Here is a 19,387-nt window from a genome sequence, read left to right on the forward strand (position 1 = left end):
AAACCTAAATTACTTAAAGAAGACACAAAATGACCAAAAAAGACACAAAATAACTAAAAAAAACTAAATTACTTAAAGAAGACACAAAATGACCAAAAAAAGACACAAATTAACTAAAAAAAACTAAATTACTTAAAGAAGACACAAAATGACCAAAAAAGACACAAATTAACTAAAAAGACACAAAATGACAAAAAAAAAAAAAAAATGACAGAAAAAAACTAAATTACTTTAAAAAGACACAAAATCACAGAAAAAAAGACACGAAATAACTAAAAAAAGATACAAAATGACCAAAGAAAGACACAAAGTCACAAAAAAGACACAAAATAACTAAAAAAAGCACACAAAATGACAGAAAAAAACCTAAATTACTTAAAAAAGACACAAAATTACTAAAAAAAAAAGTCACAGAATGAACAAAAAAGACACAAAATAACTAAAAAGACACAAATGCCGGACAAATGACACAAAATATCTAAAAACGACACAAAATGACCAAAAAAAACTAAATTTCTTAAAGAAAAGACACAAAATGACCAAAGAAAGACACAAAATAACTAAAAAGACACAAAATTACAAAAAAAAGACACAAAATAACTAAAAAGGACACAAAATGACCAAAAAAACCTAAATTACTTTAAAAAAAAGACACAAAATCACAAAAAAAGACACAAAATGACTAAAAAAATCACAGAAAAAAACATAAATTACTTTAAAAAAAGACACAAATTGACAGAAAAGGACACAAAATAACTAAAAAGGACACAAAATGAAAAAAAACTAAATTCCTTAAAAAATCACACAAAATGACAGAAAAAAAACTAAATTACTTAAAAAAAGACACAGAATTACTAAAAAAAATCACACAAAATGACAGAAAAAAAACTAAATTACTTAAAAAACACAAAATGACAGAAAAAAGACACAAAATTACTAAAAACGACACAAAATGACCAAAAAAACCTAAATTACTTAAGAAAAGACACAAAATGACAAAAGAAAGACACAAAATGAATAAAAAGGACACAAAATGACCAAAAAAAACCTAAATTACTTAAAGAAGACACAAAATGACCAAAAAAAGACACAAAATGACCAAAAAAAGACACAAAATAACTAAAAAAAACTAAATTACTTAAAGAAGACACAAAATGACCAAAAAAGACACAAAATAACTAAAAAAAACTAAATTACTTAAAGAAGACACAAAATGACCAAAAAAAGACACAAATTAACTAAAAAGACACAAAATGACAAAAAAAAAAAAAAAATGACAGAAAAACACTAAATTACTTTAAAAAGACACAAAATCACAGAAAAAAAGACACGAAATAACTAAATAGGCACAGAATGAACAAAAAAGACACAAAATAACTAAAAAAAGATACAAAATGACCAAAGAAAGACACAAAGTCACAAAAAAGACACAAAATAACTAAAAAAAGCACACAAAATGACAGAAAAAAACCTAAATTACTTAAAAAAGACAAAAAATTACTAAAAAAAGACACAGAATGAACAAAAAAGACACAAAATGACAGAAAAAAAGACACAAAATAACTAAAAAATACACAAAATGACAGAAAAAAACCTAAATTACTTTAAAAAAGACACAAATTGACAGAAAAAGACACAAAATGACAAAAAATCACACAAAATGACAGAAAAAAAACCCTAAATTACTTAAAAAAGACACAAAATTACTAAAAAAAAAAGTCACAGAATGAACAAAAAAGACACAAAATAACTAAAAAGACACAAATGCCGGACAAATGACACAAAATATCTAAAAATGACACAAAATGACCAAAAAAACCTAAATTTCTTAAAGAAAAGACACAAAATGACCAAAGAAAGACACAAAATAACTAAAAAGACACAAAATTACAAAAAAAAGACACAAAATAACTAAAAAGGACACAAAATGACCAAAAAATCCTAAATTACTTTAAAAAAAAGACACAAAATCACAAAAAAAGACACAAAATGACTAAAAAGACACAAAATGACAGAAAAAAAGACACAAAATTACTAAAAAAGACACAAAATAACTAAAAAAGACACAAAATAACCAAAAAATCCTAAATTACTTAAAAAAAAGACACAAAATGACCAAAAAATCCTAAATTACTTAAAAAAAAGGAAGAAATTGACAGAAAAAACCTAAATTACTTTAAAGAGACACAAAATGACAGAAAAAAGACACAAAATTAATTTAAAAAAAAGACACAAAATGACCAAAAAAAAACTAAATTACTTTTTTTTAAAAAGACACAAAATGACCAAAAAAAGACACAAAACGTTCCACCTTAATTTCTATACCCTTTTCACATGTTACTGCTCTCAAAATCGAGCCGAGTCGTAACAAGAGACACAAAATGACAGGAAAAAAGACACAAAATAACCAAAAAAGACACAAAATAACTAAAAAGGACACAAAATGACCAAAAAAAAACCTAAATTCCTTAAAAAAGACACAAAATGACCTAAAAAGACACAGAATGACTAAAAAGGACACAAAATGACCAAAAAAACCTAAATTACTTAAGAAAAGACACAAAATGACAAAAGAAAGACACAAAATGAATAAAAAGGACACAAAATGACCAAAAAAACCCTAAATTACTTAAAGAAGACACAAAATGACCAAAAAAAGACACAAATTAATTAAAAAAAAAACTAAATTACTTAAAGAAGACACAAAATGACCAAAAAAAGACACAAATTAACTAAAAAGACACAAAATGACAAAAAAAACAACACAAAATGACAGAAAAAAACTAAATTACTTTAAAAAGACACAAAGTCACAGAAAAAAAAACTAAATTACTTAAAGAAGACACAAAATGACCAAAAAAGACACAAAATAACTAAAAAAAACTAAATTACTTAAAGAAGACACAAAATGACCAAAAAAGACACAAAATAACTAAAAAAAACTAAATTACTTAAAGAAGACACAAAATGACCAAAAAAAGACACAAATTTACTAAAAAGACACAAAATGACAAAAAAAAAAAAAAAATGACAGAAAAAAACTAAATTACTTTAAAAAGACACAAAATCACAGAAAAAAAGACACGAAATAACTAAATAGGCACAGAATGAACAAAAAAGACACAAAGTAACTAAAAAAAGATACAAAATGACCAAAGAAAGACACAAAGTCACAAAAAAGACACAAAATAACTAAAAAAAGCACACAAAATGACAGAAAAAAACCTAAATTACTTAAAAAAGACAAAAAATTACTAAAAAAAGACACAGAATGAACAAAAAAGACACAAAATGACAGAAAAAAAGACACAAAATAACTAAAAAATACACAAAATGACAGAAAAAACCCTAAATTACTTAAAAAAGACACAAAATTACTAAAAAAAAAAGTCACAGAATGAACAAAAAAGACACAAAATAACTAAAAAGACACAAATGACACAAAATATCTAAAAACGACACAAAATGACCAAAAAAACCTAAATTTCTTAAAGAAAAGACACAAAATGACCAAAGAAAGACACAAAATAACTAAAAAGACACAAAATTACAAAAAAAAGACACAAAATAACTAAAAAGGACACAAAATGACCAAAAAATCCTAAATTACTTTAAAAAAAAGACACAAAATCACAAAAAAAGACACAAAATGACTAAAAAGACACAAAATGACAGAAAAAAAGACACAAAATTACTAAAAAAGACACAAAATAACTAAAAAAGACACAAAATGACCAAAAAATCCTAAATTACTTAAAAAAAAGACACAAAATGACCAAAAAATCCTAAATTACTTAAAAAAAAGGAAGAAATTTACAGAAAAAACCTAAATTACTTTAAAGAGACACAAAATGACAGAAAAAAGACACAAAATTAATTTAAAAAAAAGACACAAAATGACCAAAAAAAACTAAATTACTTTTTTTTAAAAAGACACAAAATGACCAAAAAAAGACACAAAACGTTCCACCTTAATTTCTATACCCTTTTCACATGTTACTGCTCTCAAAATCGAGCCGAGTCGTAACAAGAGACACAAAATGACAGGAAAAAAGACACAAAATAACCAAAAAAGACACAAAATAACTAAAAATGACACAAAATGACCAAAAAAAAACCTAAATTCCTTAAAAAAGACACAAAATGACCTAAAAAGACACAGAATGACTAAAATGGACACAAAATGACCAAAAAAACCTAAATTACTTAAGAAAAGACACAAAATGACAAAAGAAAGACACAAAATGAATAAAAAGGACACAAAATGACCAAAAAAAACCTAAATTACTTAAAGAAGACACAAAATGACCAAAAAAAGACACAAATTAATTTAAAAAAAAACTAAATTACTTAAAGAAGACACAAAATGACCAAAAAAAGACACAAATTAACTAAAAAGACACAAAATGACAAAAAAAACAACACAAAATGACAGAAAAAAACTAAATTACTTTAAAAAGACACAAAGTCACAGAAAAAAAGACACGAAATAACTAAAAAGACCCAAAATAACTAAAAAGGACACAAAATGACAAAAAGACACAAAATTTAATTACTTTTAAGAGATACAAAATGACAGAAAAAAGACACAAAATTACTAAAAAAAAGACACAAAATGACAGGAAAAAAGACACAAAATTACTAAAAAAAGGCACAAAATGACCAAAAAAGACACAAAATAACCAAAAAAATCACAGAAAAAACCTAAATTACTTAAAAAAAAGAAAGAAAATGACACAAAAAAGACACAAAATTACTAAAAAAGACACAAAATGACCAAAGAAAGACACAAAATGTGAAAAGGACGCAAAATCACAGAAAAAAACACAAATTGACAGAAAAAGACACAAAATAACTAAAAAGGACACAAAATGAAAAAAAAAATTCCTTTAAAAAGACACAAATTGACAGAAAAAGACACAAAATGACTAAAAAGGACACAAAATGAAAAAAAAAACTAAATTCCTTAAAAAAGACACAAAATGACAAACAAAAGACACAAAATTACTGAAAAAGACACAGAATGAACAAAAAAGACACAAAATTACGGAAAAAAAAGACACAAAATAACTAAAAAATATCACACAAAATGACAAAAAAGACACAAAATGACAGACAAAAGACACAGAATGAACAAAAACGACACAAAATAACTAAAAATACACAAAATGACAGAAAAAAGACACAAAATTACTAAAAACGACACAAAATGACCAAGAAATCCAAAATTACTTAAAAAAAAGAAATAAAATAACAGAAGAAACACACAAAATTACTAAAAAGACACAAAATGACCAAAAAAAGACACAGAATAACTAAAAACGACACAAAATGACCAAGAAATCCAAAATTACTTAAAAAAAAGAAATAAAATAACAGAAGAAACACACAAAATTACTAAAAACGACACAAAATGACCAAAAAAACCTAAATTACTTTAAAAAAAGACACAAAATAACTAAAAAGAACACAAAATGACAAAAAATACACAAAATGACAGAAAAAACCTAAATTACTTTAAAGAGACACAAAATGACAGAAAAAATACACAAAATTACTAAAAAAAAAGGCACAAAATGACCAAAAAAGACACAAAATAACTAAAAAGGACACAAAATGACCAAAAAAAACCTAAATTCCTTAAAAAAGACACAAAATGACCAAAAAAAGACACAAAATAACTAAAAACGACACAAAATGACCAAAAAAACCTAAATTACTTTAAAAAAAAGACACAAAATAACTAAAAAGAACACAAAATGACCAAAAATACACAAAATGACAGAAAAAACTTAAATTACTTTAAAGAGACACAAAATGACAGAAAAAATACACAAAATTACTAAAAAAAAAAAGGCACAAAATGACCAAAAAAGACACAAAATAACTAAAAAGGACACAAAATGACCAAAAAAAACCTAAATTCCTTAAAGAAGACACAGAATGAACAAAAAAGACACAAAATAACTAAAAAGACACAAAATGACCAAAAAAAGACACAAAATAACTAAAAAGACAATTGTCTCACACAACAACAATAAAGATTTGACCTGAGCAACATTATTGTTTCCAACAAACTGCTGTCGTCACACACATCTAAAGCGTCGCCGTAGCAACCAGTAGCTCCTCACAGGACACTGATTGGTCCAAACCACTGGTGGTTCAGACCCAAACACATGACCTGAAGCCTGACAAGGATTTCTGTGATATGTGAGTCCAAGTGAAAGAGAACGGACCGACAAACTGGGTTACAGATCTGTGCTCAGGCAAACTCAGAAAACAAAGGAACCAAACTACATCTGAAACCTCAATCATGATTTAAATTCAGCTGATATACACTGTGTGTGAGCACAACACAGGAACTGACCTCAGAGTCTCCAGTCTGCAGTTTGGACTCTCCAGTCCAGCACACAGCCGCTTCACTCCTGAATCCTTCAGCTTGTTGGAGCTCAGGTCCAGCTCTCTCAGATGGGAGGGGTTGGACTTCAGAGCTGAGGCCACGACTTCACAGTCAGTCTCAGAGAGGTTACAGTCAGAAAGTCTGTGATTACAGATAATATAACATTTAAATAAAACCAGTTCTAACACTTTAATCTGATCTCTTTTCATCTGACATTTAATTCATTTATTGACTCATGATGCATTTACAGTAGAATTACTTCTAAAGATTGTAATATTATCATTTGTTGACTGATTGAACGGGCTGAAGTTCATGTTTTGGAGCTAAAACTCTTTTTTGAGCTCTGGTTCACTGGCAGAATGAACCTGGAGGTCCCAGCAGCTGACTGTGTGATGAGCTGCTGTCTGAGTACATCAGCTGATTAATACACAGACACAACACATGTTGATCTTCATTAAATACAGCCACATTCACTATTATTAGCATGTGGTTTATTTTAGGAGCCCATCTATGAGTGATGATCTCCCCTCGCTGTATCACAGATGCTCTGCAGTCACAGAGAGAGAGAGAGACGTTCTCTGCTAATAAAGGAACGTTAGAGGACGTGGACATGGAGCCATATGACAATGTGATGTCCATATTATATTAGTTTACAAAGGGACTAACAGAGCCACTAGTGTGTGACAGAGCGTGCTCAATGTAACGTTACTACAGAGCTGATAAAGCAGATCAGTAGAGGTGGAGGGGCTCTCAGCATGTTGGCTTTGTTTACTGGAAAGTTCACCTCTTCTTTGACTTTGTCTCAAAGAAAACTCAAACTGTACAATGTGGAAACATTTTGGACAAAAGGTGAGCCTCGCTCTCTTCTCTTTCATCCTCTTTTTTATTATTCTTCTTCTTCTTCTGTTTTTTGTGGGTTGAAAAGCAGCTTAGAGGTAAATTAGCGCCACCATCTGGACTGGAGTAGCTTCTCTCTAATTCAAACAGCTGCTGCACCTGCTGCTAAAAGTGTCCAAAGGTTTAAAAAGCCCAATAATGTTGATGAAGAACAAGGTGAAAAGAGAGGGATGTTGAGGGACGATGAGGGACGTTCCAAACGTCTCCAATAACCTCAGAGCGTTGAAAAGTCCACATTTATTTAAAGCAGACAGACGCAATCGTTTCCAAGATTCACAACATGTTTTATCTGAGGAAATATTCTGCTTCAGTTTATTGTTGCTGGCGTTTAGCCTTTCAAAAACAACATTTTCACTGTGGTGGAAAAAGTGTTTGCTCTGCCGTTTGCTGCACTAAGGGAGGCAGCACCTGGACTATCAATGCAGTCTAACAGCACCACATTACATTTAATTACACTGAGATGCTTCTCTAAAACATCTACAGCTTATTGCATCCCATGGGCGAGGCTTCAGCACCCCTAAAAATGAGCTCAGCAGCCCTAAAACTTGGAGTAAGTAATGTTGTTATTCTAAAAATTTTGTTCGTCTTTGAGTACTGGAGTCCAGGCACCGTTGTCCAGTTAGTTCAGTTAGCTCGGTTAGCTTCGTTAGCGCCATTAGCGCAGCTACAGTCAAACTGGAGCGGTCCGTTTATTAAACAAAAGCAGCAGTGCGACAAATTAACTGCGTACCTGTGAAGTGTGTCCTTGTGTCTGTGTTGTTAAAGTTTATCGTTACTTGAGAGCAGGGGTCTCAAACTCAAATTACCTGGGGGCCGCTGGAGGCAGTATCAAAATCACCAAAAAAAGACACAAAATTACTATGAAAAAAAACTAAATTGCTTAAAAAAGACACAAAATGACCAAAAAAAGACACAAAATGACAGAAAAAAAATTAAATTACTTGAAAAAGACACAAAATGACCAAAAAAAGAAAGAAAGTAACTAAAAAGGACACAAAACGATAAAAAAAAGACAGAAAATCACTAAAAAAAGACAAAATTACCAAAAAAAAGACAAAATTACCAAAAAAGACAGGAAATAACTAAAAAAGATAAAATGAACAAAAAAGACACAAAATAACTAAAAAGACACAAAATGACCAAAAAAGACACAAAATAACTAAAAAAGACACAAATTGACAGAAAAAATACACAAAATGACCACAGAAAGACACAAAATGACAAAAAAATCACACAAAATGACAGAAAAAAAACTAAATTACTTTAAAAAAACACAAAATGACAGAAAAAAGACACAAAATTACTAAAAAAGACGGAGAATGAACAAAAAAGACACAAAATAACTAAAAAGGAGACAAAATGACAAAAAAACCTAAATTACTTAAAAAAGACACAAAATAACTAAAAAGGATACAAAATGACAACAGAAAGACACAAAATGACAAAAAAATCACACAAAATGACAGAAAAAAGACACAAAATTACTAAAAAAAAGACACAGAATGAACAAAAAAGACACAAACTGACCAAGAAAATACACAAAATGACAGATAAAAACTAAATTACTTTAGAAAGACACAAAATCACAGAAAAAAAAGACACAAAATAACTAAAAAGGACAAAGAATTACAAAAAAGGGACAAAATGACAGAAAAAAGACACAAAATAACTAAAAAGACACAAAATGACCAAAAAAACATGAATTACTTTAAAAAAAGACACAAAATTTCTAAAAAGACACAGAATGAACAAAAAAGACACAAAATAACTAAAAAGACACAAAATGACAAAAAAGACACAAAATAACTAAAAAGGTTACAAAAGGACCAAATAAAGACACAAAATGACCAAAAAAACATAAATTACTTTAAAAAAAGACACAAAATTTCTAAAAAGACACAGAATGACAGAAAAGAGACACAAAATAACTAAAAAGACACAAAATGACCAAAGAAAGACACAAAATGACAAAAAAGACACAAAATGACGGAAAAAAGACACAAAATAACTAAAAAGACACAAAATGACCAAAAAAACAAAAAATACTTTAAAAAAAGGCACAAACTGACAAAAAAGACACAAAATAACTAAAAAGGACAGAAAATGACAAAAAAAGACACAGAATGAACAAAAAAGACACAAAATAACTAAAAAGGACACAAAATGACCAAAGAAAGACACAAAATGACAAAAACGACACAAAGGACGGAAAAAAAGGCACAAACTGACAAAAAAGACACAAAATAACTAAAAAGGACACAAAATGACCAAAGAAAGAAACAAAATGACAAAAACGACACAAAATGATGGAAAAAAAGACACAAAATAACTAAAAAGGACACAAAATGACCAAAGAAAGACACAAAATTACAAAAAAAGACACAAAATAACTAAAAAGACACAAAATGACCAAAAAAACATAAATTACTTTAAAAAAAGGCACAAATTGACGAAAAAAAGACACAAAATAACTAAAAAGGACACAAAATGACAAAAAAGACACAAAATAACTAAAAAGACACAAAATGACAAAAAATCACACAAAATGACAGAAAAAAACCTAAATTACTTAAAAAAGACAAAAAATGACAGAAAAAAGACACAAAATAACTAAAAAAACATACGTTACTTTAAAAAAAGACACAAAATGACCAAAAAAGGACACAAAATAACGAAAAAGGACACAAAATGACCAAAAAAAAACTAAATTACTGAAAAAAAGACACAAAATGACCAAAAAAAGACACAAAATAACTAAAAAAATCACACAAAATGACCAAAAAAACCCTAAGTTACTTTAAAACAAGACACAAAATGACCAAAAAAAGACACAAAATGACCAAAAAAGGACAGAAAAAAACTAAAAAGGACACATAATGACTAAAAAAGACACAAAATAACTAAAAAGGATACAAAATGACCAAAGAAAGTTACAAAATGACAGAAAAAAACTAAATTACTTTAAAAAAAACACAAAATGACAGAAAAAAGACACAAAATTACAAAAAAAGACACAAAATGACAAAAAAGACACAAAATAACTAGAAAAAATCACACAAAATGACAAAAAATCACACAAAATGACAGAAAAAAAACCTAAATTACTGAAAAAAGACAAAAAATGACAGAAGAAATACACAAAATAACTTAAAAAAATCACACAAAATGACCAAAAAAACCTAAGTTACTTTAAAAAAAGACACAAAATGACCAAAAAAGGACACAAAATAACTAAAAAGACACAAAATGACCAAAAAAAGACACAAAATGACCAAAAAAGGACACAAAATAACTAAAAAGGTCACAAAATGACCAAAAAAAACTAAATTACTGAAAAAAAGACACAAAATGACCAAAAAAAGACACAAAATGACCAAAAAAAGACACAAAATGACCAAAAAAGGACAGATAAAAAAACTAAAAAGGACACAAAATGACTAAAAAAGACACAAAATAACTAAAAAGGATACAAAATGACCAAAGAAAGACACAAAATGACAGAAAAAAAACTAAATTACTTAAAAAAAACACTAAATGACTAAAAAAAGACACAAAATGACAGAAAAAAACTAAATTACTTTAAAAAAAAAACACAAAATCACAGAAAAAAAGACACAAAATAACTAAAAAGGACAAAGAATTACAAAAAAGGGACAAAATGACAGAAAAAAGACACAAAATAACTAAAAAGACACAAAATGACCAAAAAAACATAAATTACTTTAAAAAAAGACACAAAATTTCTAAAAAGACACAGAATGAACAAAAAAGACACAAAATAACTAAAAAGACACAAAATGACAAAAAAGACACAAAATAACTAAAAAGGTTACAAAAGGACCAAATAAAGACACAAAATGACCAAAAAAACATAAATTACTTTAAAAAAAGACACAAAATTTCTAAAAAGACACAGAATGACAAAAAATCACACAAAATGACAGAAAAAAACCTAAATTACTTAAAAAAGACAAAAAATGACAGAAAAAAGACACAAAATAACTAAAAAAACATACGTTACTTTAAAAAAAGACACAAAATGACCAAAAAAGGACACAAAATAACGAAAAAGGACACAAAATGACAAAAAAAAACGAAATTACTGAAAAAAAGACACAAAATGACAAAAAAAAGACACAAAATAACTAAAAAAATCACACAAAATGACCAAAAAACCCTAAGTTACTTTAAAACAAGACACAAAATGACCAAAAAAGGACACAAAATAACTAAAAAGACACAAAATGACCAAAAAAAGACACAAAATGACCAAAAAAGGACACAAAATAACCAAAAAAAGACACAAAATGACCAAAAAAGGACACAAAATAACTAAAAAAAGACACAAAATGACTAAAAAAAGACACAAAATAACTAAAAAGTCTTAATTACTTAAAAAAAGACACAAAATGACCAATAAATGACACAAAATAACTAAGAATGTAGGAAATGGTCTGCTCCAATATATTTGTGTATGGTTGTCAGTGCCAAGGGAAAGAGAGAAAGATGGCCTGTATTTAGCATTTTGTTGTCCAAGTAGCTGTTACTTTGTTCAGTGACAGTAAAGTTCAATGTAATCACTTCTAATGACTGCTGATTGAGGGTGGGTTCAAGTTTTCCTTTTCTATGTGTTGTTTCAGATATTTAAAACAGATTAAATGAACCATCAAATGTTGTGCTCCCCACCGTTTGTGTTCCCTCGTAACGTGCTGCTCTAAACACATTTCTTCATCATATTTCACCTTCATATTACTTCTAACGGCAAATTATTAGAACAAAAACATTCTCTGACATTCAGCACTAACCTGCTGTATTCCATCTGATATAGTATTCATCATTCCAGAGAGAAAATATACATCACCTACTTTGTATCGTAGCTAGATATCAAAGTTTCTAACATGACAAATATGTCAGGAGGAGTTTTGGAAATGGAAACAACAAACATTTACAATATTTGTTTTAGGAATCGTGGAGTCAAACATTCAAAGACTCTTCAGTTTAAACTCCTCAGTCAGTAGAAGCATCAGATAGCTTCATAACAATGCTGCAAAAGAAAAAAACACTGAATATGTATTAGTTATTGTCTGATGGTTGAAAGAGAGATACTTTTATACATGTATTGTATTTATGTTTTCATAAACAGCTGCCAGGTGACTGGATGAACTATGTGTCTATCAGCGTCTATCACAGGCTGCTGCAGCCAGTTGGGAGAAGAGCTAAAACATCTTCCATCAGGAAAAGCCTTCAGTGTTCTTTGATCTTCCTTTAATGAAGAAGAAACTCTCTGTTTTAATAGAACTGATGATATTGCAGCACCTTCACTCACCTCTTTCTCTGTTTCATTGTCTCATACAACAACAATAAAGATTTGACCTGAGCAACATTATTGTTTTCAACAAACTGCTGTCGTCACACACATCTAAAGCGTCGCCGTAGCAACCAGTAGCTCCTCACAGGACACTGATTGGTCCAAACCACTGGTGGTTCAGACCCAAACACATGACCTGAAGCCTGACAAGGATTTCTGTGATATGTGAGTCCAAGTGAAAGAGAACAGACCGACAAACTGGGTTACAGATCTGTGCTCAGGAAAACTCAGAAAACAAAGGAACCAAACTACATCTGAAACCTCAATCATGATTTAAATTCAGCAGATATACACTGTGTGTGAGCACAACACAGGAACTGACCTCAGAGTCTCCAGTCTGCAGTTTGGACTCTCCAGTCCAGCACACAGCCGCTTCACTCCTGAATCCTGCAGGTAGTTTTCACTCAGGTCCAGCTCTCTCAGATGGGAGGGGTTGGACTTCAGAGCTGAGGCCACGACTTCACAGCCAGTCTCAGAGAGGTTACAGGCAGAAAGTCTGTGATTACAGATAATATAACATTTAAATAAAACCAGTTCTAACACTTTAATCTGATCTCTTTTCATCTCACATTTAATTCATTTATTGACTCATGATGCATTTACAGTAGAATTACTTCTAAAGATTGTAATATTATCATTTGTTGACTGATTGAACGGGCTGAAGTTCATGTTTTGGAGCTAAAACTCTTTTTTGAGCTCGGTTAGCTTCGTTAGCGCCATTAGCGCAGCTACAGTCAAACTGGAGCGGTCCGTTTATTAAACAAAAGGAGCAGTGCGACAAATTAACTGCGTACCTGTGAAGTGTGTACTTGTGTCTGTGTTGTTAAAGTTTATCGTTACTAGAGAGCAGGGGTCTCAAACTCAAATTACCTGGGGGCCGCTGGAGGCAGTATCAAAATCACCAAAAAAAGACACAAAATTACTATGAAAAAAAACTAAATTACTTAAAAAAGACACAAAATGACCAAAAAAAAGACAGAAAATAACTAAAAAGGACACAAAATGACAAAAAAAATCTGAAAATAACTTAAAAAGACAAAATTACAAAAAAAGACACAAAATAACTAAAAAAGACAAAATGACCAAAAAAGACACAAAATGACCAAAAAAGACACAAAATAACTAAAAAAGACACAAAATGACAGAGAAAAACTAAATTACTTTAAAAAGACACAAAATCACAGAAAAAAAGACACAAAATAACTAAAAAATACACAAAATGACAGAAAAAAACCTAAATTACTTTAAAAAAGACACAAATTGACAGAAAAAGACACAAAATGACAAAAAATCACACAAAATGACAGAAAAAAAAACCCTAAATTACTTAAAAAAGACACAAAATTACTAAAAAAAAAGTCACAGAATGAACAAAAAAGACACAAAATAACTAAAAAGACACAAATGCCGGACAAATGACACAAAATATCTAAAAACGACACAAAATGACCAAAAAAACTAAATTTCTTAAAGAAAAGACACAAAATGACCAAAGAAAGACACAAAATAACTAAAAAGACACAAAATTACAAAAAAAAGACACAAAATAACTAAAAAGGACACAAAATGACCAAAAAAACCTAAATTACTTTTAAAAAAAGACACAAAATCACAAAAAAAGACACAAAATGACTAAAAAAATCACAGAAAAAAACATAAATTACTTTAAAAAAAGACACAAATTGACAGAAAAGGACACAAAATAACTAAAAAGGACACAAAATGAAAAAAAAACTAAATTCCTTAAAAAAGACACAAAATGACAAAAAAGACACAAAATGACTAAAAAAATCACACAAAATGACAGAAAAAAAACTAAATTACTTAAAAAACACAAAATGACAAACAAAAGACACAAAATGAATAAAAAGGACACAAAATGACCAAAAAAAACCTAAATTACTTAAAGAAGACACAAAATGACCAAAAAAAGACACAAAATAACTAAAAAAAAAAAATTACTTAAAGAAGACACAAAATGACCAAAAAAAGACACAAATTAACTAAAAAGACACAAAATGACAAAAAAAAACCACAAAATGACAGAAGAAAACTAAATTACTTTAAAAAGACACAAAATCACAGAAAAAAAGACACGAAATAACTAAAAAAGACACAGAATGAACAAAGAAAGACACAAAGTCACAAAAAAGACACAAAATAACTAAAGAAATCACACAAAATGACAGATAAAAGACACAACATTACTGAAAAAGACACAAAATAACTAAAAAGACACAAAATGACAGAAAAAAAAGACACAAAATTACTAAAAAAGACACAAAATGACCAAAAAATCCTAAATTACTTAAAAAAAAGAAAGAAAATGTCAGAAAAAAACCTAAATTACTTTAAAGACACAAAATGACAGAAAAAAGACACAAAATTAATTTAAAAAAAAAGACACAAAATGACCAAAAAAAGACAAAATTACCAAAAAAGACAGGAAATAACTAAAAAAGATAAAATGAACAAAAAAGACACAAAATAACTAAAAAAGATACAAACTGACCAAGAAAATACACAAAATGACAGAAAAAAACTAAATTACTTTAAAAAAGACACAAAATGACAGAAAAAAAGACACAAAATAACTAAAAAAAATCACACAAAATGACAGAAAAAAACATAAATTACTTTAAAAAAAGACACAAATTGACAGAAAAAAGACACAAAATCACTAAAAGGACACAAAATGACAAAAAAAGGACACAAAATAACTAAAAAGGATACAAAATGACCACAGAAAGACACAAAATGACAAAAAATCACACAAAATGACAGAAAAAAAACTAAATTACTTAAAAAAAACACAAAATGACAGAAAAAAAGACACAAAATTACTAAAAAAGACACAGAATGAACAAAAAAGACACAAAATTACGGAAAAAAAGACACAAAATAACTAAAAAATATCACACAAAATTACAAAAAAGACACAAAATGACAGACAAAAGACACAGAATGAACAAAAACGACACAAAATAACTAAAAATACACAAAATGACAGAAAAAAGACACAAAATTACTAAAAACGACACAAAATGACCAAAAAATCCTAAATTACTTAAAAAAAAGAAATAAAATAACAGAAAAAACACACAAAATTACTAAAAAGACACAAAATGACCAAAAAAAGACACAAAATTACTAAAAAAAAGGCACAAAATGACCAAAAAAGACACAAAATAACTAAAAAGGACACAAAATGACCATAAAAAACCTAAATTCCTTAAAAAAGACACAAAATGACTAAAAAAAACCTAAATTACTCAGAGAAGACACAAAATGACCAAAAAAAGACACAAAATAACTAAAAAGGACACAAAATGACCAAAAAAACCTAAATTACTTAAAGAAGACACAGAATGAACAAAAAAGACACAAAATTACTAAAAAGACACAAAATGACCAAAAAAAGACACAAAATAACTAAAAAGACAATTGTCTCACACAACAACAATAAAGATTTGACCTGAGCAACATTATTGTTTCCAACAAGCTGCTGTCGTCACACACATCTAAAGCGTCGCCGTAGCAACAAGTAGCTCCTCACAGGACACTGATTGGTCCAAACCACTGGTGGTTCAGACCCAAACACATGACCTGAAGCCTGACAAGGATTTCTGTGATATGTGAGTCCAAGTGAAAGAGAACAGACCGACAAACTGGGTTACAGATCTGTGCTCAGGAAAACTCAGAAAACAAAGGAACCAAACTACATCTGAAACCTCAATCATGATTTAAATTCAGCTGATATACACTGTGTGTGAGCACAACACAGGAACTGACCTCAGAGTCTCCAGTCTGCAGTTTGGACTCTCCAGTCCAGCACACAGCCGCTTCACTCCTGAATCCTGCAGGTCATTTATACTCAGGTCCAGCTCTCTCAGATGGGAGGGGTTGGACTTCAGAGCTGAGGCCACGACTTCACATTCAGTCTCAGAGAGTCCACAGTGAGAAAGTCTGTGATTACAGATAATATAACATGTAAATATAACCAGTTCTAACACTTTAATCTGATCTCTTTTCATCTCACATTTAATTCATTTATTGACTCATGATGCATTTACAGTAGAATTACTTCTAAAGATTGTAATATTATCATTTGTTGAGTGATTGAACGGGCTGAAGTTCATGTTTTGGAGCTAAAACTCTTTTTTGAGCTCTGGTTCACTGGCAGAATGAACCTGGAGGTCCCAGCAGCTGACTGTGTGATGAGCTGCTGTCTGAGTACATCAGCTGATAAATACACAGACACAACACATGTTGAGCTTCATTAAATACAGCCACATTCACTATTATTAGCATGTGGTTTATTTTAGGAGCCCATCTATGAGTGATGATCTCCCCTCGCTGTATCACAGATGCTCTGCAGTCACAGAGAGAGAGAGAGACGTTCTCTGCTAATAAAGGAACGTTAGAGGACGTGGACATGGAGCCATATGACAATGTGATGTCCATATTATATTAGTTTACAAAGGGACTAACAGAGCCACTAGTGTGTGACAGAGCGTGCTCAATGTAACGTTACTACAGAGCTGATAAAGCAGATCAGTAGAGGTGGAGGGGCTCTCAGGATGTTGGCTTTGTTTACTGGAAAGTTCACCTCTTCTTTCACTTTGTCTCAAAGAAAACTCAAACTCTACAATGTGGAAACATTTTGGACAAAAGGTGAGCCTCGCTCTCTTCTCTTTCATCCTCTTTTTTTATTATTATTGTTCTTCTTCTGTGTGTTGTGGGTTGAAAAGCAGCTTAGAGGTAAATTAGCGCCACCATCTGGACTGGAGTAGCTTCTCTCTAATTCAAACAGCTGCTGCACCTGCTGCTAAAAGTGTCCAAAGGTTTAAAAAGCCCAATAATGTTGATGAAGAACAAGGTGAAAAGAGAGGGATGTTGAGGGACGATGAGGGACGTTCCAAACGTCTCCAATAACCTCAGAGCGTTGAAAAGTCCACATTTATTTAAAGCAGACAGACGCAATCGTTTCCAAGATTCACAACATGTTTTATCTGAGGAAATATTCTGCTTCAGTTTATTGTTGCTGGCGTTTAGCCTTTCAAAAACAACATTTTCACTGTGGTGGAAAAAGTGTTTGCTCTGCCGTTTGCTGCACTAAGGGAGGCAGCACCTGGACTATCAATGCAGTCTAACAGCACCACATTACATTTAATTACACTTAGATGCTTCTCTAAAACATCTACAACTTATTGCATCCCATGGGCGAGGCTTCAGCACCCCTAAAAATGAGCTCAGCAGCCCTACAACTTGGAGTAAGTAATGTTGTTATTCTAAAAATTTTGTTCGTCTTTGAGTACTGGAGTCCAGGCACCGTTGTCCAGTTAGTTCGGTTAGCTCGGTTAGCTTCGTTAGCGCCATTAGCACAGCTACAGTCAAACTGGAGCGGTCCGTTTATTAAACAAAAGGAGCAGTGCGACAAATTAACTGCGTACCTGTGAAGTGTGTCCTTGTGTCTGTGTTGTTAAAGTTTATCGTTACTTGAGAGCAGGGGTCTCAAACTCAAATTACCTGGGGGCCGCTGGAGGCAGTATCAAAATCACCAAAAAAAGACACAAAATGACAGAAAAAAACTAAATTACTTTAAAAAGACACAAAATGACAGAAAAAAAAGACACAAAATAACTAAAAAAAATCACACAAAATGACAGAAAAAAACATAAATTACTTTCAAAAAAGACACAAATTGACAGAAAAAAGACAGATAAATGACTAAAAAGGACACAAAATGACAAAAAAAGGACACAAAATAACTAAAAAGGATACAAAATGACCACAGAAAGACACAAAATGACAGAAAAAAAACTAAATTACTAAAAAAGACACAGAATGAACAAAAAAGACACAAAATAACTAAAAAAAAATCACACAAAATGACAGAAAAAAACATAAATTACTTTAAAAAATGCCACAAATTGACAGAAAAAAGACACAAATTAACTAAAAAGGACACAAAATGACAAAAAAAGAACACAAAATAACTAAAAAGGATATAAAATGACCAAAGAAAGACACAAAATGACAGGAAAAAAGACACAAAATGACAGAAAAAAAACCTAAATTACTTTAAAAAAAAAAAGAAACAAAATGACAGAAAAAAAGACAAAATATTACTAAAAAGGACACAAAATGACCAAAAAAGGACACAAACTAACTAAAAAGACACAAAATGACAGAAAAAAGACAAAAAAAATACTAAAAAAGACACAAAATGACCAAAAAAAGACAAAATAACTAAAAAGACACAAAATGACCAAAAAAAGACACAAAATAACAAAAAAGAACACAAAATGACCAAAAAGAACTAAATTGCTTAAAAAAAGACACAAAATTACAAAAAAAGACATAAAATGACAGAAAAAAAGACACAAAATAACTAAAAAAGACACAGAATGAACAAAAAAGACACAAAATAACTAAAAAGACACAAAATGACAGAAAAAAACCTAAATTACTTAAAAAAGAAAAAAAATGACAGAAAAAAGACACAAAATAACTAAAAAAATCACACAAAATGACCAAAAAAACCTAAGTTACTTTAAAAAAATCACACAAAATGACAGAAAAAAGACACAAAATTGCTAAAAAAGACACAGAATGAACAAAAAAGACACAAAATAACTAAAAAGACACAAAATGACAGAAAAAAACCTAAATTACTTAAAAAAGAAAAAAAATGACAGAAAAAAGACACAAAATAACTA

At 29.8% G+C, this 19,387-nt stretch overlaps 1 protein-coding gene across 1 annotated transcript in view; it reads right to left on the reverse strand.

The window, feature by feature from the left end:
* The window catches only part of LOC131975222 (NACHT, LRR and PYD domains-containing protein 12-like), a 60,651-nt gene that overhangs the window by 16,110 nt on the left and 25,154 nt on the right, over window positions 1-19,387 (reverse strand). The window contains exons 6-8 of the mRNA XM_059337826.1: window positions 16,458-16,631; window positions 12,988-13,161; window positions 6,368-6,541 (exon numbers count right to left, since the gene is read on the reverse strand). Of these exons, the coding sequence (XP_059193809.1) occupies window positions 6,368-6,541; window positions 12,988-13,161; window positions 16,458-16,631 (522 nt within the window). The remainder of the gene's footprint in view (window positions 1-6,367; window positions 6,542-12,987; window positions 13,162-16,457; window positions 16,632-19,387) is intronic.

Source organism: Centropristis striata, chromosome 7 (assembly GCF_030273125.1).
Source record: "Centropristis striata isolate RG_2023a ecotype Rhode Island chromosome 7, C.striata_1.0, whole genome shotgun sequence".
Taxonomy (NCBI): domain Eukaryota; kingdom Metazoa; phylum Chordata; class Actinopteri; order Perciformes; family Serranidae; genus Centropristis; species Centropristis striata.